Below are 26,937 nucleotides of genomic sequence, written 5' to 3'. Positions count from 1 at the left end.
GGTTCATGTGGAAGACGGGCTGGAGGGGAGGGACAGGAGGTTGGGGCCTATGAGTGGGGCTGCATAAGAAAGCCCTGTCCAAGTGACACAGGTCAAGCTGGAGACCTGACAGCACCCACAAGAACCGTACAATTCTGGCAAATCCATCTCCTTCTCTGGGCTCTGGTTTCTGCATCTATAAATAGGCCATAATTATCCTAGATGTATTAGTTACCTACTGCTGTGTAACAAATTGCCCCCAAACTTAGCAGTTTAAAGCAACAATAAACGTTTATTGTCTCACATAATTTCTGAGGGTTGGACATCAATGAATGGCTGAGCTGTGGGGTTCTGGCTTAGGATCTCTCACGAGGTTGCAGTCAGGATGTTGGTGGGGACAGCTGTCACCTGAAGGCTTGACTGGGCCTGGAGGACTTGGTTCCTCGACATGTGTGTTTCTCCAGCGGATGACTGCTTGAGTGTCCTCACAATGTGGCAGCTGCTTCCTCTAAAGTGAGTGATCCTAGAGAGTCAGGCAGAAGCTGCAGTGACTTTTATGACCTAACCTTGGAAGTTACACTGCCATTTCCACAACGCCCTGTTAGTCACACTGTCAGCCCTATTCAATGCGGGAGGAGACTACACAGGGGCCTGAATACCTGGAGGTGAGAATCATTGGGGTCCATCTTGGAGGTGGGCTTCATAGTTCTGATATAGTATCTTTATTATTGTAAACAATATTGACTTCAGAACTATCTCAAAAGTTTTTTCCCCTCTACTCAACAGCTGTACCATTTAGAGGTCTGTGGCTGCATTAAAAGCCCTTTCTTCCTTCTCTGTAACTGGGATGGAGGGAGGGCTAATTCATTGGGCTGGAATAACAGACACAACTAAAGCCAGCTTCAACGTTAATATGAAACACTCTTTCCCAAGGACATGCTTTCTTACTCACACTGTTGGAAATTCTATCAGTAAAAATGAAACATCCCACTTTGCCTGTAGGATTGAAGTCACTTGATACATAGTAGCAGCCTTGATTTCCAACCCAGGTGCAGAGTAAAGGGTTTCTGGACCCAACACTACACATCTACATTCATCTTGTAGCTTGCAAGGATACAGGACCCTGGTTCCTTTTGCAGTCCACACACTGCTTGGCTTTGAGCCTAACATACAGTCATCACCTAAATTCCACTCTTCCTCCAAATCCTATAATAACTCTACCTTTTCCTTTGTCAAGATGCTCCATGGTTTCTCTGTTGTGTGGTCTCCATCATCTCAGTGGGTCAATAAACTTTAATTTGTCAGACTATATTCCTGGTGTTGTCAGGCTGATGGATTAAGATACCTATAATCTTCAATTGCCGTGGCTCCCAGCCACCCTTGGGAGATAGATTCCCTTCTCTTATATGCCCAAACCGTTCATCATCTGGCCCCAGCCTATTTTTCTAATCTCAGTTCTTCTTTCTTCTTACTATTTTCTTTTGAAAGGGAGATATAATCATTTCCATACAGTAAACTGCACGTCTTATGTGTACAACTCAGTGAATTTTTAAATATGTGTATGCCCAAGTAATCACCACCCAGATAAATATATAGCACATTTCGGACACCCCAGGAGCCTCTCTGTCCTCACCCTGCCAATCTATCACTTTTTGAACTTCAGATTCTTTTTATTTTCACAGAAACACATATAAACATTCATAGACTTTAGTCATCTGGAACGTCCTGCCTCAAAGAATGCTATCTTTGGCCTCTGATGTTCCTTCTGTCCTGGCAAGGGCTCAAGTCCCAACCGAAACTTTTGAAAATATTGCAGGAATGAATGAATGAATAAAAGTTATAACTGCGATTGAATGCGCGCCTGGTGGAATGGCGCCACAACCACTTCCTAAGGGGAAGTGCTGATTGGGCAGTCACGTGATAGGGTCCGAGCCTTCCCGGAGCAGGTGAGGCAGGTGCGGTCCTGTGTCCGGATAGCCCTGCGGGGCAGCGGCTCGCGGCGGCCATTTTGCGGGGCGATCACGTGAGAGGACGCACGCTCAGCGGGGCACTCACGTGACCAGGGGCGTGCTGCGGCCGCCCGGGCGGACCCGGCGAGAGGCGGCGGCGGGAGCGGCGGTGATGGACGGGTCCGGGGAGCAACCCAGAGGCGGGGGTGAGGCGGGAGGCGGACGGGCGGGAGGAGGGCGAGCCCCTCGCCGGCCGACCCCAGGATCCCTCCTGCCGGTATGGGGCCGTGCGATCGCCAAGCACTCCGGGGCAGAAACTCCGGGATCCGGCGCTGCCAGCTTCCACCCACTCCCGGGGTCCCGGGCTCTCTGGCCTCTGCGTCCGGATCCCTTCCTGTCTGGCGCTTTCAGACCCCCGAGAAGCTGGGGAGCCCCATAATCCAAGCCCACGGGGCAGGCCCGGGCTTGTTGCCTGCACCACTTCCTGGTGGGAGGGGCGGGTCTCCCCTCAGTCCCCTCAGGCCAGGGGTCTGGTTGCATGAAGTGTTCCCTCAGCCTCCTCCCCCGGAAGAAAGAAGGATACAGGCCCAGGACTCCTGCCTCTTTCTCCATCAGGGACTCAGCTGCCTGGGCCCCCAGTCACTTTATCTACCAGGGTCCCCTAGTGTTGTCCTCCCTCAGGGATCATGAGCCACTCCAGTTCCCTGGATCCCCCTAGGACCCAAGAGTCCAGGCACCTCTTACCTCCTTTCTCCTCTAGGGCCCACCAGCTCTGAGCAGATCATGAAGACAGGGGCCCTTTTGCTTCAGGGGTGAGTTTGAGGTCTGATTATTGCGGAGCAGATTTGAGGAGTGAGGCCCCATTCTGATTCTGCATTCCCTGCAACTCCATTCCCACTCTAGTTTCATCCAGGATCGAGCAGGGCGAATGGGGGGAGAGACGCCCGAGCTGGGCCTGGAGCAGGCGCCCCAGGATGCATCCACCAAGAAGCTGAGCGAGTGTCTCAAGCGCATTGGAGATGAACTGGACAGTAACATGGAGCTGCAGAGGTGTGGTCCCTGGGACCCAGGAGTCCAGCCAGTGAGCCCCTTCTCCCTCAGAACCCAGGAGTCCCAGCTCCCAACCCCCACTTTCCCTGGGATCCTGGAGTCCAGGCCCACAGCCCCCTTTTCCGTCAGACCCGGGGGTCCAGGGCCCCACCACTCAACTCAGCACTCTGGACTCCCAGCCCTCCCCTGCCCTAGGATCTTGAAACTCTCCTTCAGGGAGTCATTTTCCCCAGTTTCCTCAATGTCCACCTCGTGGCTCTCCCCCATGATGGCTTCCTGGCTCAGGCCTCAGTTTCCTTATCTTTGGTATGGGGTGGACACCAGAGTTTCCACACTCCGCCTGATCCTCCCTCCCCAGCACTGGCTTTCCTCTCTCCTGCAGGATGATCGCGGCCGTGGACACAGACTCCCCCCGAGAGGTCTTTTTCCGAGTGGCGGCCGAAATGTTTTCTGACGGCAACTTCAACTGGGGCCGGGTTGTCGCCCTTTTCTACTTTGCCAGCAAACTGGTGCTCAAGGTGGGCGGCTGCAGGGCTGTGAGCCCAGGCAGGCTCCCCTATGAGGACCTGGGACTTGTGAGGTCAACCCCTGTGGCAGCCTAGTAACCACAGAGGGAATGGAGAGAGGCAGCTATGGACCGCTTGTCTGCTTTTTCATTCATTTATTCATTCAACAAACATTTATGGGGCCTATGGTGTGTGTGACCTGTACTCGGCACCCAGGACACAGAACAGAAAAGGCTAGGTCCCTGCTCTCAGGGAGCCCACGTCGTATGATGAGTGCTGAGCGAAGTAAACTAGGGTGACGTGATTGGGCAAAGAGGTCAGGAAAGACTTCTAAGAGGAGGTGACGTGAAAGCTAAAGTTGGAATGACAAGAAAGATGCAGTGATATATTGTATAAAGATGGGGGAAGAGGCATCCCGTAGAGGGGCAGAACATGCAAAGGCCCTGAGGTAGGGCCAAGCCTAGTGTGTTGTGGGCAATGAGGAGGCCCATGTGGTTAGAACAGAGTGAGGAGGGGGAGAAGGTGAGAGATGAGGGCAGATTGCGAGGGTCTTGTGGGCCGCTGTAAAGACTAGCTTTACTCTGAGTGCGACAGGAGTGATTGGCTGGTTTTAAACAAGAGAGTGAGGTGACCTGATTTATAAATAGAAAAGACTTTTCAAGCAAGGAGAGCAAAATGTTAATTGTAGAATCTAGGTTGTGTGTATATGCCTGTACGCTTAGAAACTTTTTTAACTTTTCTCTTTGAAGATTCTCATTATAAAATATTGGGGGAGGGGAAGCCCAGCAAATTATTTTGGCCCTTTTGGGTAGAAAAATGGATTATGGGGCACAAGGGCAAAAACTGGGACGCTGACAAAGAGGTACCTGTAATAATCCTGGCTAACGGAAGACTGACCTGGAGTCAGGGGGCAGCATTGGAGGTGGAGAAGTAGATTTCTTGATGTGTTTGCAAGATTGAGCTGATGGGGCTTGAATGTTAGAGGTGAGGGGGACAGCAGTCAGGGTGAAGGTAGGGCTCCGTGTGGAGCTGGGGACAGCAGGTGAGAAGCAGCGAGATAAAGGCTGAGTAGGGAAGCTTAGGGAGTTGAAGAGCAGGCGTCAGGCCTTACCTGGTCTGAAGGTCAGAAAGCCCTCTCTGGGGAAGTGACATTAGACCTGAGCTGTGAGGGATGAGTGAAAATTCCCTAGGTTGAGGTCCATTGAGGCAGCAGAATTAGCATGTGCAAAGGTCCTGAAGCAGGTTAAGAATTTGGTGGGAATGAAGATATGGAAGAGGGGTGGGAATTCCCTGGCGGTCCAGTGGTTAGGACTCCGTGCTTCCACTGCAGGGGGCACGGGTTCGATCCCGGGTCGGGGAACTAAGATCCCACAAGCTGTGTGGAGTGGCCAAAGAAAAAATAAAAAAAGTTTAAAATTAAAAAAAAAAAAGATATGGAAGAAGGGCAGTGAGGCACAGAAAAGAAGAGGAAAATTGGAATGTGATCAGGTCAGAGGCTTCACACAGAGCCTTGTGGGCCAAGATGTGCTTTTGATTTTTTATCCCAGAGGTACTAGGGAGCCATAGATGGTTTGTGAGCAGGGAAGTTGACAGTGACCAGATCCACTTTACAATTTATGAAGCTCATTCTGACTGTGAGTGGAAAAGAGACTGCAGAAGGGCAGGAGGGGAGGCAGAGAGTTGAGAAAGGAGGCTGGGGGCCATTGCCCCAGGCAGTGGCGACAAGGCTTAGTCCCTAAGGCCCAGTCCACTCCCTGCAGGCCCTGTGCACCAAGGTGCCCCAGCTGATCAGGACCATCATGGGCTGGACCCTGGACTTCCTTCGAGAGCGGCTGCTGGGCTGGATCCAGGACCAGGGTGGTTGGGTGAGGCCCCTAACCCCATCCAATCCCCCACTCCCCTGGGACCCCTGGGCCTTCCTGAGCCCACCACAGTGGTACCCTCCTCCCCATTTTCGGATCATCGGATGTACTCTGTAATGCGTTTTCTTACATGTCTGATCAACCCTGATTCATATGACACCCACTGACCTCTCCATGACCCTTGACCTCCTGGTGACCTCTGACCCGACTAGTGCCTTCTGCCCTCCCTGGTGCCTCTACTTCCTTCGGAATCCCTCAAGTTCTATGATAACTCTTTGGCCCCCAACTCTTTAGTACCCATTAATCTTAGGCCCTTGCCCCCACTCATGCCCTCTGACCTCTCTGTGACCCCTCACGTGCTGGCCCAGGCTGAGCTGCTGAACTGCCTCATGTCCCTATCCCCAGGACGGCCTCCTCTCCTACTTTGGGACACCCACGTGGCAGACAGTGACCATCCTCGTGGCCGGAGTACTCACTGCCTCGCTTACCATCTGGAAGAAGATGGGCTGAGGCCACCAGCGGCCTTGGACTGTGTCTTTTCTGCATAAATTATGGCATTTTTCGGGAAGGGTGGGGACTGGGGGCCATGGGCATTTTTCTTACTTTTGTAATTATTGGGGTGGGGTGGGGAGGAGTGGTCTCGGGGGGCAATAAACCTCTTTCGGGCCACACTTTCAGAGTCTGAGTCACTGAGCCCACTTCCTGGCTGTCGCAGGAGACCAGGCTTCACGTGCTGACCCATCTTATTCTGAGGTTGCCTGGTGCCCTCTATGGGTAGGTGGTGAGTTAAGTCTTGGCCCTGCCCTTAAGGAGCCCACAGTCCTGAGGGGAACCAAGGTGACTCGAGATCACATGACTCATGTATCACAGCCTAGGGTATTGTGTTAGAGGCAGCACTGTGCCAGGCCCAAACCCGGCAGAGGGGGCTGGGGCGGGGGTGGGGGGTGGATATCAGGGTAGCAGGGTGCAAAGCAGCCTCCTGGACCCTGGGAACTAGGGCCTGGAAGCTTCCACCATATGGGACCACAGGAAGTTGCACATTTACTGAGGTGGAGAAATGGGGAAGAAGCTGGAGGGGGGCAGACCTCGGGAGGACTAGGAAAGCAGGGGAGGGCGCTGGAGCCTTTTGGGGAAGCCCCTGGAGGCTGGAAGGCTGAGGAGGCTGGAGAGAGGGTCCAAGGGAGGACTCCAGGGGAGGCCTGAGCTTGAGCTGTGTGGTTGCAGAGGAGACACACAGGCTGGAGACTGACAGGTTGTGGAGGGAGGGGCTGGAGAAGGAGGAGGAGTCTAGGGTCTGGCCCCGTAAATGGGAAGGGCCCTCCAGGAGAGGGGCAGCCCCCTGGGAAGATGCTGCGCTCACAAAGAGGCACAGTAGATTGAGCCAAAGAAGGAGAATCAGAAAAGCGAATCACAGAGAATAAGGTCACTCGGAGAGTCACAGTTGGTTGTCACCTCTCTGGCTGTCTTTCTCTGGCCGCGTTGGGTCTTCGTTGCTATGCGCAGCTTTTTTTGTCTCTAGTTGCGGTGAGCGGGGGCTACTCTTCATTGCGGTGCCTGGGCTTCTCTTGTTGCGGAGCATGGGCTTTAGGCGCGCGGGCTTCAGTAGTTGAGGCACGCAGGCCCAAGGGCAGGCGGGCTCAGTAGTTGTGGCTCGTGGGCTTAGTTGCTCTGCGGCATGTGGGATATTCCCCGACCAGGGCTCGAACCCGTGTCCCCTGCACTGGCAGGCGGATTCTTAACCACTGCACCACCAGGGAAGTCCCACCCCTCTGGCTCTCCATCCCCCTCTCTCTGGGTCCTTCTGTCCCCTTCTCTGTCTCTGTTCCTATCTCTTTGTCCCTCTCTGGGTCTTTCTGTCCCCCTGTCTCTCTCTCCCTGTTTCCCTGGGTCACTTGTCTTCTCCTATCCCCCCTGATTCCCCCCACCTTCTTCAGATAATCTTTATCTCACCCCTTCCTCTCCCTCCACCTGTGAGCACTTCCCAGGTCACCTCTCCTTTCCCAGGCTAAAGGTCTTTGGGCTGAGGTTTGAAATTTGGTGAATGAGTAACTCAGACTCCATCGTGACTGTGTGCCTGGGGCAACTGCCCCTCCCCCAGAGGCTTGCCCCAGAGACGGCCAGTCAGGGGAGAGATGTCAGATAAGACAGAAGTGAGGGGAGACTGAGTCACCACCCAGAGAGACGGGACAATATGGTCACAGGCGGGAGCCCAGGGAAACCATCAAGGGAACTAAAAAGACAGTGCCTTGAGACAAAGCACTCGAGGTGGCACCTTGGGGGAGGGGGCCAGACTTGGGGCCCAGCCAGGCCTAGTTCCCCGGGTCCCAGGCAGACTGCAGTCCACCCAAAGTAGATGAGGTCAGCGAGCGGGCTCCACCCCGCCCCTCTGCGGGAGCCCCTTCCAGAGCTGAGTTCAGCATGACTCAGCACGGCTGCTCTCCTGGCACTGGCCCAGACACCACTTGAGGACCCCAGATACCAGCCTGACTGGCGTCCCCTTGATCAGGGAGTACCCTGCCCGGGCTGCTTGGGGAGGCTTCTCTGCAAGGTGAGCCCTGACCTCTGCTCCCAACGCCCCAGCGGCTTCAGCTTTCCTGCCCCAGCCGGACAGCTGCCTCCATTAGGGCACTGAAAGAGGGTCAAAGTCCTGTCTTTGTTTCTCCTTCCCCGCAAACAACCACAATGGGAGCTCCTGGAGGGCTCCTTCAGCCAGCTCTGCCACCCAGGCACCAGCCTGGACCAGACACACTTTACAAATGTCCATTGGTTAAATACAGACATCCCATCCGTAGGTCCCCAGACCCTCCTTGTTTCACCAGGACTCAGTACTTCTCCGTGATCTTGAAGGAGCATGCGTCAGGCAAGACAGGGACAATTTCAGCGAGGCTGCTTCAGCGTCAAAAAGAATTCCCAGTCTCTGGCTGCCTTCAAAGTCATCTCCACGAAGTGCAGCCTCAGAGGGACCCCCAAAACTCCAGTGTCATTTCACCCCTCCCCATCTCAGCTTCCAGAAAAAGCGAGCCCCTAAAAGAGCCCCTAGGTATTCCAAGGGGCTCAGACAATCTTTCGAGCGCTCCAAAAGGCTCTCCAAGACCCCTGACCTCTTTAAAAAGCCCCTACTAGGCTTCTGGAAACATCCCTCTCCCCCACTCCGGGGCTGAACAGCAGGGCTCTACAACTGTCCTTTTAATCTCGCAGATCACTTCAAGGGCCTAAAGATCGCCCTACCCCCCCGGGGAAGTTTCCAGAAAAATATGGACTTCCACTGTGAACTCTAAAGCTACAGAAACTCCCCCCACCTTTGAACCCCAAGGCTCCAGGTCCTCCCAGAGAGAGACCCAAGGTTCCAGAAATATCATCTCACAGCCTTCCAAACTTCTCAATGATCCGGGTACCCCCGTATCTCCCAGCGCAAACCCCAGTCATCTGGAGGTTTCAGCACCTCTGAGGAACGCCCCCAGGGTTCCAGTAAAGCCCGTGCCCTGACACAGCACCAGAATCCGATCTACTTTCCTGAGACACCCCCAGGACCCAGGAATGATTATTTTCCAGGGTTCCCAGTGTCTTCATTAATCTTTCACCTACTAGAGAGTCTCCCTCCCCACCCCCACCCCCAGAATCCCTTGACTTCGCAGAATTAGCCCCAGAGCTGTTGCATCCCGCGAAAACCCCCACCTCCCCATTCCCCATTTCACAACAGCCGTCGCCTACAGGCGCGTGACTTCCCCACCTCCGGGGGCGGGGGCGGTGTGTGTCTAGGAGTCCTATATGCTCCTGATTGGTCACGCGTGGGCTCCAGGCCCCGCCTCCCACCACCGCAGATTGGCCGATTGCTCTCCCTGGCCGTCCCACTTCCGAGGGCCTGCGCACTATAAAATAAGCCGCCTTGGCCACAGCGGTTTTCATTGCGCTCGGCGGTTCCCCGGATCTGTCTCTTGCTTCAACAGTGTTTGGACGGAACAGACCCAGGGTCGCCCTTTCTTCCAGCCTCCGACCACCCTCCAACCTTCGGAGTCAGCCACTCATCTATCCACCCTCCAACCTTCGGAGTCAGCCACTCAGCTGTGCTCGGTCACCGGGACCAGCCAACACCATTTTTTGAGCCGAACTCCTTATTACCGATCAACCATGAGCTCCCAGATTCGTCAGAATTATTCCACCGAGGTGGAGGCCGCCGTCAACCGCCTGGTCAACATGCATCTGCGGGCCTCCTACACCTACCTCTCTCTGGTGAGGGTCCCCAGGACGCCCCCAGCCCAAGTTCCCCTCAGCTGCGCACCTCCGGCCCTCTGCGCACGCGCTGGCCTTCTTTGTCCTGTTGGATAGTCGGAGGCGGAGTCCGCATGCCTGGCCTCGCCTCCTGCTAACCATTGTTCCCGCCATCTCTTCCCGCAGGGCTTCTATTTCGACCGCGACGATGTGGCTCTGGAGGGCGTGCGCCACTTTTTCCGCGAATTGGCCGAAGAGAAGCACGAGGGCGCCAAGCGTCTCTTGAAAATGCAAAACCAACGCGGCGGCCGCGCCCTCTTCCAGGACGTGCAGGTAAACAGTGTGTGGGCATTGGACTACATCTCCCAACAGTCCCTGCACTAGAGGCCCCTTGACTGTATTGGTTTAGGCACCGCGTAGGCCTCTCGGAGATTGAGTTCAGTCTTTTGTGGGTTATTACAGCTGGAGATCGAGGCGCACCCAGTTCTCCCAAGACGTGGCGGTCTAGAGCGCAGCGTGTAGTATCCTGGGACGTGTAGTTATAGGAGACTGGGGAATGATAGATACAAACTCTTAGACGTTTTTTTCCGATTAAGCCCTCTACTCTCGCAACTACTGGAAAATTAGTTTGTAGTCCTTTCCAGAGTATGTGGCTAGTACTGAGCCGTTTGTTTTCGGTATAGAAGCCATCTCAAGATGAGTGGGGTAAAACTCAGGACGCTATGGAAGCCGCCATTAAAATGGAGAAGAACCTGAACGAGGCCCTTCTGGATCTGCATGCCCTGGCTTGTGCCCGCGCAGACCCCCACGTAAGTATCTCCAGTCATGTCTATGAGACCTTCCCTGGAATGATGCTTACATACGAAGCATTGGCCTCATTTGATTGGGCAGATTTCCTTCTGAGCCTCCTTCCCCCATCTGTCACATTGTTAGATCTGTACGTGGCAACATTTTCTCCTCTTTTATCACTCAGCTCTGCGACTTCCTGGAGAGCCACTTCCTAGATGAGGAGGTGAAACTCATCAAGAAGATGGGTGACCACCTGACCAACCTCCGCAGGCTGGCTGGTCCCCAGGCTGGGCTGGGCGAGTATCTCTTCGAAAGGCTCACCCTCAAGCACGATTAGGAGCCTCCGGAGCCCAGTGGCCTTTGAGGAACCCCTCTGGTGTCAGGGCTTCTGCCTGAAGCCCCTCTCTGCAGCCAGTAGGCAGCTTGTTAACCACACTGGAGCCCTCTCCCAAGCCTTGGACCAAATGGAAACAATAAAGGTTTTTGCAGCAGCTAGTGGTTTTATGTGTGTATCCTGGGAAAAAAGGTGGGATCTGTTTTCACAAGGCTTCTGGCTGCATTGGGCTGGCAGGGAGAGAGGAGTTTGGCGCTCTACTTCTAAGACATAATAACACCTGTGGGGTGTTGCTGTAGTGGGTTTTCTGCTTTGCCAGGCTGTTAACTGCCCCTCCTAAGATGGTAGAGCCCAGACTCCAGGGAGAGTCTAGTAAAACCTGGGGTTGCTAGCTGGAAGCAGACAGCTGTTGAGATGAGTAATGAGAAACCGGTTCACATGAGTTATGTTGCTAGGCACTTGCCAAGCTCTGAAAGTACTCTGCCTCAATTCTGGGAGGCTAAGTAGAAATGTGAGCTCCTTTATATGGGTAAGTTGAGACAAACTGTGTAAATTACCCATGGTAACCGGGAGGCACACCCAGGTTTGACCTCCAAAGGCTGTTTGTTACAGGTGTGGAATTCAAGGCACATAATAGGTAGAAACTGGCTAGTGGGTCTGAGGAGCTGAGGGCACATGATGTGAAAGAGGTGCTGAGCTAGGGGGTTCAGGGCTCAGTACAGACAGAAATGGGATGTGAAATTATCCAAATGGGAACTGAAGAAGCTTGAAGATGATGTAAGCAGCTGCTGGGTCCAAGCAATAAAACGCTGTCAGCTCTGACCCCCCCACCCCATCCTATTTCTGGTAGCCGAATCTAAGAGGAAACGGCTGCTCAGCACCGTGCCTCTCCTGCTGGTAACTCTGGTGGGGGAGGGGACTCGGGTGTCACAAACACTGCGGCTGACAGAAAGATGGTCACACATCCAACTTCAATCAGAGCTTTCTACTCCCCTGAAAAGCGATTGATTCGGAGATGCACGTGTAGCCTAGGGACGATCAGAACTGAAAGGAGAAAAAGATATTTTTCCAAAAGTAGAGTCATCCAGGGGACAGTAGGGCCAGAGGCCAGAGTCCTAGAAACATGCTCTAAGCCAGTGCTGTCCAACAGAACTTTTTGCAGGGATGGAAGTGTTCTGTATCTGTGCTGTCCAGTAGGGTAGCCACGGGCCACGTGTGGCCACAGTGGCTATTGAGCCCTTGCATATGGCTAGCGCTACTGAGGAATTTAAGAGCCTGGGGCAACTTTGCCACTTGCAAGTCGAGTCAAAAACAAGAGAGTTGCCTTCCTTTGAAATAACACTGGAATCCAGTGGCAATCCAAGTCTCTAAGACAGTAGAATGAGACAAGAGAACCGGGACCCAGCAGTGGGCAAAGGGAGGAATCAAGAGGTGAAGAGGGAAGGAAGAGGAGGGTGGGGCCAGGATTGAGGCCCACCAAGCCCTCCGGTCAGACTAGACCTGAGATTCTTAAATATAGATGTATTTTTTCATCTCTGGACACACTTCAATCACACCCCTTCTGCCCTCCCCCCTCCCAATTGCAAACCAAGGGCAGCAGACACAGCACAGCACACGTGAGGGGCCCCTCCCTTTCACCAAAGCTGGGGGCAGGGCACAGCTTAGGGATGGAAGAGCCTCGAGGTAAATATGGAGGTTCTAGAATCCAGTGGGCTGAGTTCTAGACCAGAGGGAAGGGACCAGGATGCAGCAAAGTGGTAAGGTTCTAAATTTGGCAGCTGGGACCTAGAATCCAGTGGTTTCATGGTGGGTCTAGCGGTTGGGGGTTATGTGTGCAGGTACTGGGGAAGACAGCCAGTTGTCCTCAGCAGAGGGATTCCCTGTAGGGCGCAGGAGTTTAGAGATATGGGGAAGAGTTCAGACTCAGGGAAGAAGGAGTAGGGTCTGGTCCAGAAAGGCATCTAGACCAAGACAGCTTGTTCTCCAGTAGGAATGAGAAACCAAGTGGTTCTGCCCCCACTTGCTTGGCCAAAGTGCAGAGGAAGAAGGGAGCAGGGGTGGAGGGATCCTCCAGGCAGAGCCGGACACCCCAGGGAGGGCTAAATCACAGTAAACACGAGTGCACTGGCCTGGAGCCCGAGTTCTGGACTTAACCTGCATTAAGTCCCTGAAAGTGCCCCAGCTCTGGACTTGATTGTCTCATTAGCACGGACTGCACGTGGTTTCCAGTGCTTGGTGGCCCCGGGCCAGGCCTGGGCATGGCAGGCTCTGTATGCTGTAAAATTAGCAAGCCGCAAGGGGCTCAAGGAGCCCCAGCATAGAAGGCAACAGAGCAGGTTTCTGAAAACCTCTGGCACCACGGCAGGATAATGGCAGATTCCTGGCCTCTGGGATGGCCTGGGGGACTCCAGGGCACAGATTATGCATTCTGGAACCCAAGAAAGGCACGGCGTTGAGGATTCTGGAGTGTTTGGGATTTCAAGAGAGGAGCTAGAGGGGCTGGAGTGTATGGCGGAGGGGGTAGGGCTGTGGACTCCACAGAGGGCTAGGGATCTGGAGTGGAGTTTAGGGACAGCGCCATTCTGCATCCACCCTCAAGATAAGGGAGGCAGGGTTGGCAGGGGAGTGCGGGTCAGGGGACTTAGTTGCGCTCCTCGCCCAGGGAGCTGGCGGGGCTGAGGGGCTCGCTGGGGGTGCTGACTGAGCTGGAGGGCGCTGTGTCCACCGAGCCGCGCTTGCTCCCGCCGGTTGAGGACGTGCAGGAGGCGCGGCGCGGCCACTCCGGGGCGCGGATATTGCGCCGGTCCTTGGCAGCCTCCTCGTCCTCGTCGTAGCGCTCGCCATCTTCATCGGGTGGTCCGTCCCGGGGCTCCTCCTCATCCTCGCTCTGGTGCGGGCTGGAGTGTCTCGACAGTGAGGGCGATGGTGGCACTGAGGCTGGCCGCGGGTAGCGGTAGCCCTGGGTCTGCGTACGGAGGTATGGGCACAAACCGCATAGTGAGCAGAGGCCTCTGCAGCCTGCCTGGGCGTCCAGCGTCCTTGAGGCCTTGCAACTCCAGGAGGGACACCCTACTTCACCCCACCCTCCTAGCTCCTGGCCCCCTCTAGAGAGACCCCGGATCCACTTACCGCATCAGCCTCGTGGGGCTCGTAGGTGAACTGTTCTGGAAAGGCCTTGGCCAGCGCCATGTGGCGCGCAGACATGTAGTACTTGTTGGGGGGGAAAGAAGAGGAGTGGGCATCAGGGGACAGGAGCCTGACCCCGCCCCCAGCAGGTTTGGAGGTGGGGTGAAGCCTGGTTACACGTTTTATGCAGATGAGCACAACCTGCGGTGGTTTCCAGTTGGCCCCTCTGCCAATCATCCATCTTTCAGGCTCCACCCCTTATGTAGATAAGCAGAGCTGTGAATGGACAGTCTCTGAGCCACACTCCTTTAACAGGGGCGGAATTCTCCAGTCAGGTACCTCTTTGGCCGCACCCTTATGCAAATAGAGAACTTCCCACCTCGGTGGTCTTCCAGTCTGAAAGTTGATTCTTTTCTTAAAGGGACAGCAAGCGTTACAAATAGGAAGAGACCATGCCCTTTGCGCCAGCTTTCGAGGCACGGGGAATCAGAGACCCAGAGCCGTAAGTGACTTATTCACAGCAGAGGACAGGGAAGGGAATTATACCCGGCCTAGGTATTTCCAGTCCAGAAGGTCGGAGAGGCGCTCCGTGCGGTTCCGCTGGATAATGCGCTGCCGCCGGCTCTGCTGGCAGAAACTGTAGAGGAAGGAGGTGAGCTGCGAGCAAGAATCATCCAGGCCTCGGAAACGCCGGTCCAGAATGTAGATGCCTGTCGGGGCCAGAAAAAGTCTCAGAAAACAGATTGGGGAAACCTTCATTGTCTCTGGGACTCTGCGGATACCAGGACGCCTCCTCCCACTGGGACTCAGGAGTCCACCCCCTCCTCTCTTAGTGACCCAAGAGACCACGCCCCTCCTTCCCAGGATCCAAGAGTCCCGGCTCTCATTCTGGGCGCTGACCGTAAGCTGAGGGGTCTGCGATGTGTTCCTCCATGAAGCAGCCGAAACCAGAAAGGTTGGTGGAGACACTGGGGATACCCATAACCGTGCACTCAGCTGCGGGAAGGCGTGAGAAAGGTCCGCTTAGCTTGCCCCTCTTTATTGCCTTAAATCCCAGTGAAAGCCCAATGGCGCCCTCTATTGGCGCCTTTAGTAAGAGCCGGGCGCAGTGCCGCGCAAGTCAGGAACCAGACAAATTAGGCTGTGCATTAAAGTATGATAGTCCCTATTCCTTAGAGGGGAAGCTACTAGGCTCAGAAAAGGGAATTCATTTGCCCCAAGCCTCAGGGTAAGGAAGAGTCCATAATTGGGTAATAAGGATGCTAATTTATTGAGCACGGTATTCTGGGCCAATGTCTACCATTTTAATTTATCCTCATGACCTGTAAGACACTTTTTTGTGCCAGACTGCACTGTTTTGGTTGTCATAGCTTTATAGTCTGTTTTGACAAGAAGTAAGACAAGGTCTCTCATTATTACTATCACTGTGTACAGAGCACCTACTACATCTCGCTTACTCCCTTAAATAACGCTGAGAAATGCTTCAAGGAGTTTATTATAATTTTTATATAAGTGTTTCTAAAAACCTCTGTAAGCTGCGAAAGTAGGCACTACATATAACAAGGCTTATGGGAAAAATAGGGTTGGAGCTGGTCACACAAAACCTATGCACCATTTTAACCGTGGATGAAACTGGCAAACTTGTCAAATCACTCATCATTTAAGAAATATTACAGCAAATGTGGTGTTTATTTTGCCTTAAAAACATATGAAAGTAGCTTGATTGTTAGAGAACAAGCTGTGCATTTAGCTGTTGTTGTTTTGGGGAACCAAACAGTAGCAAATTGGGAGAAATCACGTGTGAACTCTGACATCAGCCCTCTAGTTACTCACATGAGCTACTGTGTCACAAAAACACATGAACAGACTTGTTTCCATTGTTCCTGTTTTGCAAAGGAGGAGTCTGGAGCTCAGGAAGGGCCAGTCCCTTGTCCTGGGGTCACGCCAGACGCTGAACTCACCTGGTGTGTAGCCCCAAGGCTCATAGTAGGAGGGGAAGACGCCCAGGTGGCAGCCGCGGACAAACTCCTCATAGTCCACAGGGAGCAGGGGGCTCGTGGAGGAGAGGAACTCCGGGTGAAAAATCACCTGGCAGTGGAAAACAAGGGCTCAGCCCGAGCACCTTATTTAGCTACTCCCTGGGGATCCCAGCGAGGATGAAAAAGTTGTCTAAAGCCACACAAGACAGTGTCAGGACAAAGACTGGAATCCAAGTCTGCCTCAGAAGCAAAGGTTCTTTCTAAACATTGCAATCCTTTGACATACCAGGGGAGATGGGAAATGCGAGGCTCAGGCTCCAGCCCCCATATCACCGCCCTCCCCAGCACCACCCCACCCCCCCATGCCCAACCCACCCTGGCCAGTGCCCTCACCTTGACCCTGTCGGCACTACTATTGAAGAGGCCAATTCGGCGGATGGTGGTCAAAATAGGATCTGAGGAGTCGTCCAGCATATTGTGGGTGCACACAGGAGGGAAAGACTGCCGCTGTAGGGGCCACAAGTGGGGTGGGGGGGTCAGGGAAGGGACAGAGGGCTTCCTACTTCCCCATGAGCCATGCTCATCCTGGGGATCTAAGGAGACAATTCCCATCAGGTTGTGGAGCAACAAACCCAAGAGATTACCAGGAGTTGTAGATTTCCTACTTGGCTCTATCTGTAAAGGTTTTCTTTTCCCTTTAACCACCATAAGCCGAAAAGAAACTACAATCCCAGCTGTCTTAGAGGCAGAGCCAGTGTTAACATGCCTCATAGACTAGAGGGAGTTGTAGCTATCTTGTTCTGTACTCTGGGCTTTCATCAAAGAAACCCAAAGGGACTGTAACTCCCAGCAGTTGATGGGGGCTGTGCCTTTCAGGGGCTGCTTGCCGGAAGTTATAGTTTTCTTATGAAAATCCTGGATCTCTTTCTCTCCAAGTTCCTTTTACTCTCCATCCTGTATTCTCTCCACCTCCACCCTCAAAAGAGGCCCAAAGAAACCACAATTCCCAAGAGCCACTGGAGGAAGACAGAGCTAGTGTGATAGCAGTCCCAGGGGCTGCTGGGATATATAGTTCTTTGCAGCTGTCCCATTATTCCTCTCATTAAAAGATCTACTCATCTTCAGTTTACTGACTCCAGGAGCCCAGGAAACTACAATTCCCAGCAGCCCCACGGCAGAAACATCCTCAGTGAGGCCGACTGCCTTAGGAACTACTGGAAATTATAGTTTGGCCAAAGACAATTCACACCTTGTTTGTGCAACTTGGCTGTCTTGGTTTCCATTCCCCAGGATTGGGGGAAATCACTAACCCTGACTATAGGTACGAAAAACCCTTGACTCCAGAGAATAAAAGAACTCTAATTCCCAGAAGTTTCTGGGGCAAGGGAAGAGTCAAGGTAGCAGAAAGCCCTGGGGGCTGCTGGGAGTTGTGGTTCTCATTTTGTGACGGCTAATTTTCTCCAAGGTTTCCCGCCCATCTAATTAACCCCAGATATCTAAAGAAGCTACAACTCCCAGGGGTATTTGGAGACTAAGACACAACCAGTGGGATAAGAAACAGTAGCTGCTGAAAGTTTTCAATGTTCTTCAGTGAATAACTGTTGTTTTTGTTGTTTTTTCTTCTTCTTTGATCGCACCATGCGGCACGTGGGATATTAGTCCCCAACCAGGGATCGAACCCGCACCCCCTGTATTTGAAGCACAGAGTCAACCCCTGGACTGCCAGGGAAGTCCCGAAATAATTTTTTTAGCTGACCTGGCTCTATCCCTAGAGGCCCAACAAAACTACCACTCCCAGCAGCCTCTGGGGGAAGAGGTGGAGGTAGCTTGCAGCAAGGCCCAGGGTTAGCTGGGAGTTGCAGCTCTCCTTTTGTGGCTATCTTGACTTTAGTTTAAGGTCCCTTCCACCTTTTGTTCATGGATCCCCAAGGACTCAAAGAAACTACAACTCCCAGAAGCCTCTGTGGCAGAATAAGCTGTGGGAAAGCAGGCTGCCCTAAAGACTTCTGGGAATTCAAGTTCTACCAGTCAGCTCACACACACCCTTCTGACTTCAGAATTGATTCCTTGAATAAGCACTGCCAACAAAGCAGAACTCCCAGCCATCTCTGGGGTCAGAGCTAACACGGCAAGCTGCCTCCAGGGCTGCTGGGAATCGCCATCTTTCGACTCAGGAGTCCAAACCATACCTGCGTGGCAAAGATGGCTCTCTTCATCATAGTGAAGTCTTCCTTGTCCAGCATCTTGTTCATGTCTGGGAGGCTCCCCCTGTAAGGTGAGCAGTGGGATGCATCTGGGAATGGGTGATGAGAGGGTTTAGAGCCCAGGAGGATGCAGGGCTGAGGGCGGGACACTCACACCAGCAAGGATTCATAAAGCTTCCTCCCAAACTTCTCCTTCACTGTGTTGGCCGTATCCCTGGAAGGAGCAGAGCGACAACATCACTTATAGACCAGCTGCCATTTATTGTTAGGCTTCTGGGGCAGCTGGGAAGTTGAGGTCTGAGCAGAGAAGCTCTGGATATTTCTGGCTGGAAGATGGAGACTCAGGGAATAGGCCCTGGAAGGCTCGGATCCCTTGTGCTTTGCCTCAGCTCTGCGGCCAGGGACAGGTGGCCTTCCCTCTCTGACTTCAATGCCTCATCTGTCAGATGGGGATAAAAATAGAAGCAACCTCAAAGGTTTGCAGTGAGAATTCGATGAGGTCATGACAAAAAGTGCACAGTGCCCATCACACAGTGAGCCTTCCAAAAATGTCAGCTATTATTAGGACTTAGGCTAGTCCTGGTAGTCGTGATGCTAAGCCCCATTTTATAAAAAGGGAAAGTTACATTCTGAGAGAGGAAAATGTATGGACACAAGTAAAGCTAGCAAAGAGTGCCACCCTACAACTTCATCGACATGCCTCTGTTCATGGTCCTCTCGTAGCTCTAGCCTCATTTTCTACCCCATCTCCCTAGGGTACTCGCTTCAGCCCCGCTGGCTTCCTTGCTGTTTCTCAAACATGCCTCAGGGCCTTTGCACTTGCCATTCCCTCTGCCTGAAATGCTGTTCCCCAGATACGCACAGGGTTTCCTCCCTTGTTTCCTCTCTTGGTCTCTACTTGCTGGCACTTACTCAGTGTGGCCTGTCCTGACAACCCTGTCTCATATTCCAGTCCTGCTTTTTTTTGCCACAACACTTTCTATAGAACTTTCTAGAATGTGTACACAATAAGGGCAGGGATTTTATCTTTCTGCCTCACAGCTGTGTTCCCAGTGCCTAGAACAGCACCTGGCACGCAGTAGGAGCTCAAGAAATAGCTGATGGCTAATAGGTGTTTTTTACAGATGAGGAAACTGAGGCTTGAAGACGGGGAGTGGTTTGCCTAAAGTCACAAAGCCAGAGCAGGACAGGGGCATGAGCGGGATCTCGCCAGCTTGATACCAGAGCCCTGGTCATGCTGTCACACTTGTCCTGCCTGCGATTGCGACTTCGTACTGCCCCCGAGTTGCAGGCATCTGGAGCAAGTAACTTTGCTGGGAATCAGGTGGGGGATGGGTTGATCATGTCACAGATGACAAAACTGAGACTCCAGGAAAAACAGGGGACCCAAAGCACACAGCTGGGAGTGGGAGCGGCAGGGATGCCGGGCTGAGGGCTGCTGACCAAAGCTGCTTGCGCACGGCTTGGCCCTTAAGGGTTTCCACGTTGAAATTGTTGGTCCGAGCTGGCATGATGAAGAAGGCAACCACTGTCTGCTCGCTGCCATTCACCTGGGGCAGAGGAAAGGGAGGGTGTGTGTGTGTGTGCGTGTGAGTGTGTGAGGATCACATGGGAGAAGTCCCACCCTTTGCCACCCCCCAAGACCACGAGGACCCTGCCATGCCCCTCACTGTCAAGGAGAATTATAGGACAGAGCTACCATTCCCACGGGGACTCTGATCTTCTTTCTGGGTCCCTACACTCCTGTTTTACACATGGATTTCCCTGCCCCCACCTCCCCAGGTCTCCGTTCTCCCCAGTCATGTACTGATTTTCTCATCCTCCTTGTCCCCTTGCAGCCCAGGCCTTACTCTGAGCAGATAGTTGAGCCGGGCCAAGGCCTCCAGGAAGACATCGGCCCCCTTGTTGGAGAATTCGTAGCGGCCAGCGATAAAGAAGTACAAGGTCTTGTCCAAGTTGAAGTCCAGGTGCCTAAAGAAGCCACAACACAGGGTGAAGCCAAGACCCTCACCCACTAGCCCCAGCCTTGAAACTACAAACCCCAGAAGCCACAGGGGCAAAGAACATCTTAGGACAGAGGCATCATGGGAACTCCTGGGAATTGTTCTTTTCTCCTTAGATGGGGATTTCCTTAAATACTCAGCCATTGTTCTGGCGCTCAAGAACTCAAGAGGCTGAGTCCTCAGCTGGCCCCTCTGCTGGCCCCAGGAGTCTGGGTTCCCAACCACCCTCTCTCTCAAGACCTAGGTATCTGGCCTACATACCCATAAAAATGGCCCCGCACAAACTCCTGGATTCGAGCCTTGCTCTGAGCATGGAGGTTCTGGAACTCATGCATGGCAGAGAATTTCTTCACATTCAGTCCATTGGGGGTCACGATATCTGGGATTGGGGGAGAAGGTCCCACATTTCATTTCTTCATTTCTTCGTTCAGATCAATGTGGCTGAATGAATAAATGAAGGAAAAACCCCTTTCCTTTCACGATGTCTTTGTTTCAATAGCTCCCCAGTGCTCACAGCTCCTGTGGTGACCCAGCTGCCCTGCCACTCAGATACCTTCTTGCCCAATATTGCATGCTTATATTCACAAGCCTGACTACAACTCCCATCAGCCCCTGTGAATGGCTAACCAGACAGGGAACAGAGCAACATCGGGGCTTCTGGGAGTTGTAGCTCTTTTGTTTCCCCTATGCCACCCTGAGCTGGGGGGATAAGTCAATGTCCCCATCCTGCTTCTCTATCTTCAAGCCTCTTTTAGGGCCCCAACCATTTCCTATTATCATAGAAATTAAAGCATATCAGTGAAAAACTATAACCTCCATCAGCTCCTGGGGCAAAATTCCAGGAATATAAGGAGCTAGACAGCCAAAGGTATTCTGGGAGTTATAGTTCTCACCTTATACCCAATGAGAATGGATGCTATAGTTTGGGAAGAATAACTGGTTCCAACACTGCTTTTCTCAAAAACAAAATGCAAGGAACCTCCTTCCTCTTTCAGAAGACCAATATCTACATTAGCCAGTAAAAGAATTTTACCATTTCTGAAATTAAAGAAACTACACTTCCCATTAGCCTCTAGGGCATGCAGCCAGCCAGGCAGCCTCATATTCAGGTCACCAACCTAGGGCATTTTAGGAGTTGTAGTTCACTGCTCTTTACAGCAAAGACATTGCAACAGGCCTTGGCATAGACTACCTCGCTTACGTCTACAGACCCAGGCCTATTTCCTACCTGGTTTCCTTTTGAGTAGGTGCTGAGCCTCAATGGCGGTAATCTGGGACACGGTAGTGAAGACATGAGCGCAGTGGGCTGCCGCCCGCTCCATGCAGTAGCGGTGATAGATTTGCCTCTCACCTGCTTCCTTGTCCACGTTGAACTGGGTAGGGAGGGAGGGCAATCAGGTTAGAAGAACTGGGGAGAAGACAGGCGGTCCAGACTCCAGGGTCTTAGGGGAGATTGGGCCATGAAGCTGGACTCCTGGGCCTGAGGGTGGAGGGGGTTGGGGACTTGGATTCCTGGGTCCTGTGGGAAGAGGGAACTTGATCCCCTTGGGCTTCGCAGACAGCCTCGGGCTGTCCTGAAATATTGGCAACCCCCATCTGCCATGCTCCCAGCTCACATTCTCCAGGTTGTTGTAGAAGTCCACGGCACCGGCACACAGGTATCGCCCCAGCAGCGTGGCGTGGGTCGTGAAGATGGTAGCAACGGGCAGCCGCCGGGCACGGCATAGGCAGAGCCCGATGCCCGCCAACCACTCATGGAAGTGTGCAACCACATGTGGTTTCTCCTCGCTCTGGGCCAGGAACTGTGGGGCAATAGGGATAGGGAGACACACATGTGTCTCCATGTGTGTTGTGAAGACAACCAGCAATCCCCAACGTGGATGAGGAAGCAGGGGAGAGGTCAATCTATCCCCACAACCGCACAGAGTGGGTGTTGACCCATTGCAATCCCCATGGGACAAGGAGCTCTAAATCCTTAAGGCAGCCAGACTAGCTAGCTGACTTAATTCCCAGAGGCTGATGGGAGCTGTGTTTTTTTGACCAACCTTCTAAGTCCCAGAAGGGCTGAATTGGAAAGACCAAAGTTTTAGTGTCCCCAAGTCCTGAACACAATTCCTGGACACCTTTTATGTCAATCAAGAGTAGACCTGTACTGGATACTGGTTGAAGGACCACAACTCCCAGAATGCCCTAGGAGCGGCCAATTAATAAACTGTCCCAGGGTATGGGAAACAAGTTTCTTAAGCCTTTTAAAACCTAAGAGAGGGTCCGAATTGGGGTTCCTGGTTCTCAGATAGGCTAGGGATTCCCAAACATCCGGGGACTCATCTGAGAGCCAAGTCCCGCCCATATTAGAGAACTACAACTCCCAGAACTCCCTGGGGGGGGTGAGCCCTCCCGTCAAGCCAGCCTCCCCAAGAGCTAATGGCTTAGAATTCCTATATTTGGAAGACTGGAGTGAATGAAGCTGGGGTTGGGAGACTGGGTCTTTGAGGAAAGAAGAATCTTGGCCCCTGGATGTCCATATTGCCAGAGATCAGAGCTAATCCTCGGTTTAAAGGACTACAAGTCCCAGAATGCTCTGGGAGACACTGGCCACCCTCTGGCCTCAGAGGGCCATTGTAATTTGGGGCCTGGGGTCGAAAGGAGTGACACGGGGATTGGCAGTGGGGCCTACCTCACCCAGGAACCAGGTGGTGAGGAAACCAAAAAGGACGGCGTCGTTGCCTTCCCGGTCATACCAGGGGACCCCGATGTTGCACGTGTCCCATAGCTCCCCCTTCCAGCGCTCCAGGGCCCAGGCTGAGGCCCCCACGTCGAGGAGCACCACCAGGGGGCCCCCCTCGATCAGCCAGCGCCCGAAATACACCTGCAGGGGGACACAGGGAGGCTTAGGGTTTTGGCCACCTGTCTCTGGGCACAGCAACTGCGTTTCTCCCATCCCCAGGGAGACGTCTGGGTTCATGGCCTCAGTGCTTCTACCTTCTGTTTCTGTATCTGCTGCTAATTTCTCACCTACTGCCTTATTTCTCTATTTGCCATTAGTTATTCCCACCACAATTTTTTCCCATCTCGGCTGCAGCATCTCCCTATCCCTTGCTTAGTTTCTCTAACAGTTGCCTCTCTTCTCTACTTATAAACCCACATTGCACGTATCCTGTCTCTGTGCCCCCACTGCCTTATTACTCCACCCTGCTAATCATTTCTCCAGCTCGCTGCCTTGCTTCTGTGTTCGCTGCCACATTTCTCTCACCAACCATAATGCTGCTTTCTCCCATTATCTTTCCTTTCTGCCTTGTACTGGCTCCTTCTTCTTCCGCTCGCTCCCTTGTTTCTGATCCTTTCGCCATATATTTGTCACCTGCTTCCTCTTTTCTCTGCCCATAGGCCCATCTTGTACTTTGCAGCCTCATTTCTAACACTGCCCACCCACTTTCCATGCATGGGGGCTACATTTTTCTACCCACTGCCGTGTTTCTAAGCCTCGTGGTCGCATTTCTGGCCCTGCCACGTTTCATTGATCTGTTGCTTTCCTCCCGAGACTGTGATCCAGATTTTGGGCCTGCTGCCAGATTTTGGGCCGAAAAGCCGTCCTACTCATCCCCAACCTGGCTTTTCCCGGCTTTAGGCGCCTGACCCCCTATGCTCCTCCCCCTCCCAGCTGTTGTCTGCCCTTTTGCTGGGGGGGCTATTCTTAGGCCCCCAGCACATGGACAGCAGCTGCCATGGGGGAGGGACTGGGCCGCCCTAGGGTTCCTTAGGGACACAGTCCCGTCTAACTGGACTCCAGACCCCACCCCAAATCAGAGGCTGTGAATGAATGAAGGCAGCATTGTACCTCTCCCTCCCAGACCCAAATGTCTGCACCTCAGCCATGCTGCCTTATGGCCCTCTCCCTGGGGGACAGCCACCTCTCTGTCCTCATCCTTCAATTCTCAGCGGGTGCCTGGGACTCTCCCCTCCTCCTTTTAATTCCTGGCTGCGCATCCAAAACTCTGTCCCCTGGGTTTGCCTGCCTACCTCTCCTCCCTTCCTCAATATTCCATCTTCCTCTCTCCTTCGAGATCCTTCTCTCTAAAACATCAGGCTACCTCTTTTCTGTATCTGGACTCTGTCTATCTCCCTATTGCTCTAACCACTGGGGCCACCATCACTTTTTGGAACACTCAGCCTCTCTCCATTGCCTGCCTGTCCACCTCAGTCTGCAAGTGTGGCTGCTTTCAGTAATAATGATGATGATAATAATAACCACGACGACACCTCACAGCTCACAGACAGTACTAACTGCATGCCAGGTCCTGGGCTGAACACTTTTTATGAACTATTTCATCCTCCCAGGAAACCTATAAAGCGGATGCTATTAGCATGTTCATTCGCCAAGGTCACAAGGCAGGAAGCAGAGAAGGTGAATTTGAACTTCAGACTCCAGAACTCCTGCTCTGGCCTCCTGCCTCACCCCCAAGCCCACCTCCCCTGGGTTTTGTCTGGCTGTCCATCTAGCTCTTTTCCTCTCTCTGGATCTGAGGATCTTGGCCTCTTGGGACCATCTTTCAGTCTGTCTCATACCTGCTGTCTGTCAGTCCATTCACCAATGTCTTAGAGCTGGGGGTTCACCCACTCACTTCACGGGGTCCTGCATCTGTCTGAGTGTCTGTCAGATATCTGCCCGGGAAAGTGCTGGGCCATCCTGAGTTTCTGTCCATGCCTCCCTCTCTCCCTGGGGCTGTCCATCCCCTGCTCCTTCTCTTGCTGCTGCCCCCACCCTGCCCTCAGCCGGGCCATGTCCCACCTTGCAGCCCTTGCTGTTCATGGAGTCCAGCGTCCTCTTCAGGGCTGGGGTCGGGGGCTCGAGCAGTTCCACCTGGGTCCTCACGCCCTGCTCCGTGTACGGTCCCACCAGGTAGTAGTTGTCGCCCCACTCATCCCCTGTCACCTTCGCCTTCGTCTGCAGCACCGTGTAGATGCCACCCACTGTGGGCAGAGGTCCACAGATCTGGGGCCTGGGGCGGGGTGGGGGGTGGGGCCGCGGGAGTCCCGGACCTCTGGCTCAGAGGGAAAAGGGGCCTGGGAGCCCACACTTCAGAGTCAGAGGAAGGAGGGGAGAGGGCAGTGGTGGACAGTACTCCTGGGTCTATGGGAGAAGGGGGCTGGGGTCGGGACTTGAAGGGAGGAGGGTGCTGAGTCTGAGAGAAGGGGCTGGGGGCCTAGGCTTCTAGGTGTGAGGGAATTAGGGGCTGGGGCTGAGGAGGACATAACCTGACAAGGGTTATTAGGGCCTAGCTTCTTGAGTTCCCAGCTTACAGGAGCTGGATTTAAATTCCCAGTCAGGCTCCAGGACACAGTAAGGGAGAATCCCTCTTCGTGGCCTCATTTAGGTTCTCGGAGTTGCCCCCAAAGAAGCCAGAGCTGTTATTCCTCACCCCCCACGGACTCTGCCGACCTGTCCCTCAGTTCCCTCTCCCTACATGGGGACACAGGCATGCAGGGCCCTGCCCCTCCCATGACTCCACTCCAGACCCAGGAGTCTGGGCCTCCAGCCTCCTTACCTCCTGAAGCCTGGGCCCTGGAGATCCATGTCTCCATGTTCACAGACCTCCCCTTTCTCTCCCAAGACTCAGCAAAGCAAAATCCCAGCTCCCTTTGTTCTGTGGAGCTAGACTGCCTAGCTCTTGGGATTCCAGCCCCAGCCTTCTCCAAACCCAGAACCTCAGGCCCTTTGGAGCCCAGAACCCAGAAATCCAGGCCCCCAGCCACTCCCATCCCAGGGCCCAGCCCCTGACCAGCTTAGGACTTCCCAGCCTTTCACCATTCCTGCGCGCATGTCTCTGAGGCTACAGGCTCCTCTACTCCTAAGAACCCAGAGCTCAGGCCCTCAGAACCCAGGCATCCAGGCCCTAACTCTCTCTCACCCTAGGATCTAAGAATTCGGGTCTCCAGCCCCTTCACATCTTTACTCTCAAATGACCAGTTCCCCAAATTCTCCCACCACGATTCACGCATCGTATCTCCAAGTGGGCTCTCCCCCAAATCCGGAGTTACATCCCAAGACCCTTCCCCCTAGGGCCACAGTTCTGAAGTGCAAAACCCCTCCCCCCATCTCCTTCCCTATTGAGGACCCAGGTCTCTGGTCTTTTTTCATTTTAGCCCCCTCACCCCTAGGACCCAGGACCTGGGTTTCCAACCTCCTTTCATCTTAGGCGACTCATCCCCTCCCTCCAGGGCCCAGGAGACAAACTCCAGTCCCTCCCCAAGGACACAGGAGTCACAGGCTCCTTGCCCAGGACCCAAGAGTCATGCCATGCAGCCTCGTTACCCCCATCCCCGACTGCCCTTCTCGTCCGGGTCCCTCCGCCCGGCGTGCTCACCCTTGTTGGCCACCTCCCAGGCCACCTCAAAGAGCACTGTGTTCTCCAGGTCGAATTCATCGTCCCAATCCTCCAGTCCTGGCAGTGAGGACACGGACAAACTGCGGTTTAGAGGCATGGCCGACGCGGTTAGAGGGCTCCGGGGGCCACAGGTGGGGGCCCCAGAGGTGTCTGAGGAATGCACTGGGCAGGGCGCTGGGCCAGGTAGCTGGTGCCCGACGGGAAGCTTGCACCACCCTCAGCTTCCTATTGCACGACCGCACTACCGCCTGGAGCGCTCGGACCGGGGCCGGAGGCGGCCGCAGCGTCACTGAGCCCAGTGGGTTTCCTGCAGTGAAACCTTGCGGCCACCAGGAGGCGGTGCCCGCCCCCCGGCCAGCGCCATTGGTCTGCGCCCGGGGGCGGGGCTCCCGCGTCTCTCATTGGTGAACAGTGCAGGGTTCGCTCAGCCCCGCCCCCGCCTTGGCTGTTGGTGCGAGCTCCAGTGGGCGCTAGCTGATTGGCCTTCAGCTCTGTCAATCCGAAGCTAGAGGCCCCAAAATTGACGGGGGAGGGAAGACGGTGGATAAGGAGGAAAGGAGG

At 53.8% G+C, this 26,937-nt stretch overlaps 3 protein-coding genes across 9 annotated transcripts; 2 read left to right on the top strand and 1 right to left on the bottom strand.

The window, feature by feature from the left end:
* Window positions 1–2,003: 2,003 nt before the first annotated feature.
* On the top strand, window positions 2,004–5,937 carry BAX (BCL2 associated X, apoptosis regulator). 3 transcript variants are annotated; one of them, XM_060131607.1, is made up of 6 exons: window positions 2,004–2,134; window positions 2,689–2,740; window positions 2,832–2,978; window positions 3,361–3,496; window positions 5,245–5,349; window positions 5,752–5,937. In XM_060131607.1, exons 1-6 carry the CDS (start codon window positions 2,101–2,103, stop codon window positions 5,854–5,856), a joined length of 579 nt encoding a protein of 192 aa, XP_059987590.1. In that variant the 5' UTR covers window positions 2,004–2,100; the 3' UTR covers window positions 5,857–5,937. The 3 variants fall into 3 exon arrangements, with proteins under 3 accessions (XP_059987590.1, XP_059987592.1, XP_059987591.1); XM_060131609.1 differs by having other exon boundaries at window positions 2,064–2,108; XM_060131608.1 differs by lacking the exon at window positions 2,004–2,134 and adding an exon at window positions 2,154–2,205.
* Window positions 5,938–9,275: 3,338 nt separating this feature from the next.
* FTL (ferritin light chain) lies at window positions 9,276–10,835 on the top strand. Its single transcript, XM_060132446.1, has 4 exons — window positions 9,276–9,576; window positions 9,742–9,888; window positions 10,239–10,364; window positions 10,529–10,835. The coding sequence occupies exons 1-4, from the start codon at window positions 9,475–9,477 to the stop codon at window positions 10,679–10,681; spliced, it is 528 nt and encodes a 175-aa protein (XP_059988429.1). The 5' UTR covers window positions 9,276–9,474; the 3' UTR covers window positions 10,682–10,835.
* A 1,349-nt stretch (window positions 10,836–12,184) lies between these two features.
* On the bottom strand, window positions 12,185–26,669 carry GYS1 (glycogen synthase 1). Of its 5 annotated transcripts, XM_060132440.1 has the most exons (16): window positions 26,356–26,669; window positions 24,780–24,961; window positions 22,668–22,859; window positions 21,607–21,792; window positions 21,219–21,363; window positions 20,252–20,369; window positions 19,838–19,958; window positions 19,431–19,537; window positions 18,142–18,201; window positions 17,973–18,051; window positions 16,177–16,290; window positions 15,766–15,892; window positions 14,705–14,800; window positions 14,351–14,514; window positions 13,808–13,888; window positions 12,185–13,643 (listed from the first exon to the last, which is right to left on the bottom strand). In XM_060132440.1, the coding sequence occupies exons 1-16, from the start codon at window positions 26,471–26,473 to the stop codon at window positions 13,320–13,322; spliced, it is 2,214 nt and encodes a 737-aa protein (XP_059988423.1). In that variant the 5' UTR covers window positions 26,474–26,669; the 3' UTR covers window positions 12,185–13,319. The 5 variants fall into 5 exon arrangements, with proteins under 5 accessions (XP_059988423.1, XP_059988424.1, XP_059988428.1 ...); XM_060132441.1 differs by lacking the exon at window positions 18,142–18,201; XM_060132445.1 differs by lacking the exon at window positions 24,780–24,961.
* Between the last annotated feature and the right edge of the window lie 268 nt (window positions 26,670–26,937).

Source organism: Lagenorhynchus albirostris, chromosome 19, assembly GCF_949774975.1.
Source record: "Lagenorhynchus albirostris chromosome 19, mLagAlb1.1, whole genome shotgun sequence".
Lineage (NCBI taxonomy): Eukaryota > Metazoa > Chordata > Mammalia > Artiodactyla > Delphinidae > Lagenorhynchus > Lagenorhynchus albirostris.
Note: the sequence above shows the minus strand (reverse complement) of the source record. Positions and strands in the feature narration are given on the sequence as shown.

What these genes read in the sequence shown, in the direction of transcription:
- GYS1 (XM_060132440.1), bottom strand. Translation starts at nt 26,473, where the DNA reads ATGCCTCTAAACCGCAGTTTGTCCGTGTCCTCACTGCCAGGACTGGAG. An exon ending in CTTTATGAATCCTTGCTGGT is followed by an intron (nt 18,052 to 18,141) that starts GTGAGTGTCCCG and finishes CTCACCTTACAG; the next exon opens with GGGGAGCCTCCCAGACATGA. An exon ending in GAGCCATCTTTGCCACGCAG is followed by an intron (nt 16,291 to 17,972) that starts GTATGGTTTGGA and finishes TGGCCCCTACAG; the next exon opens with CGGCAGTCTTTCCCTCCTGT.
- FTL (XM_060132446.1), top strand. Translation starts at nt 9,475, where the DNA reads ATGAGCTCCCAGATTCGTCAGAATTATTCCACCGAGGTGGAGGCCGCC. An exon ending in CCTACACCTACCTCTCTCTG is followed by an intron (nt 9,577 to 9,741) that starts GTGAGGGTCCCC and finishes CTCTTCCCGCAG; the next exon opens with GGCTTCTATTTCGACCGCGA. An exon ending in GTGCCCGCGCAGACCCCCAC is followed by an intron (nt 10,365 to 10,528) that starts GTAAGTATCTCC and finishes TTTATCACTCAG; the next exon opens with CTCTGCGACTTCCTGGAGAG.
- BAX (XM_060131607.1), top strand. Translation starts at nt 2,101, where the DNA reads ATGGACGGGTCCGGGGAGCAACCCAGAGGCGGGG. An exon ending in AGTAACATGGAGCTGCAGAG is followed by an intron (nt 2,979 to 3,360) that starts GTGTGGTCCCTG and finishes TCTCTCCTGCAG; the next exon opens with GATGATCGCGGCCGTGGACA. An exon ending in TCCAGGACCAGGGTGGTTGG is followed by an intron (nt 5,350 to 5,751) that starts GTGAGGCCCCTA and finishes CCCTATCCCCAG; the next exon opens with GACGGCCTCCTCTCCTACTT.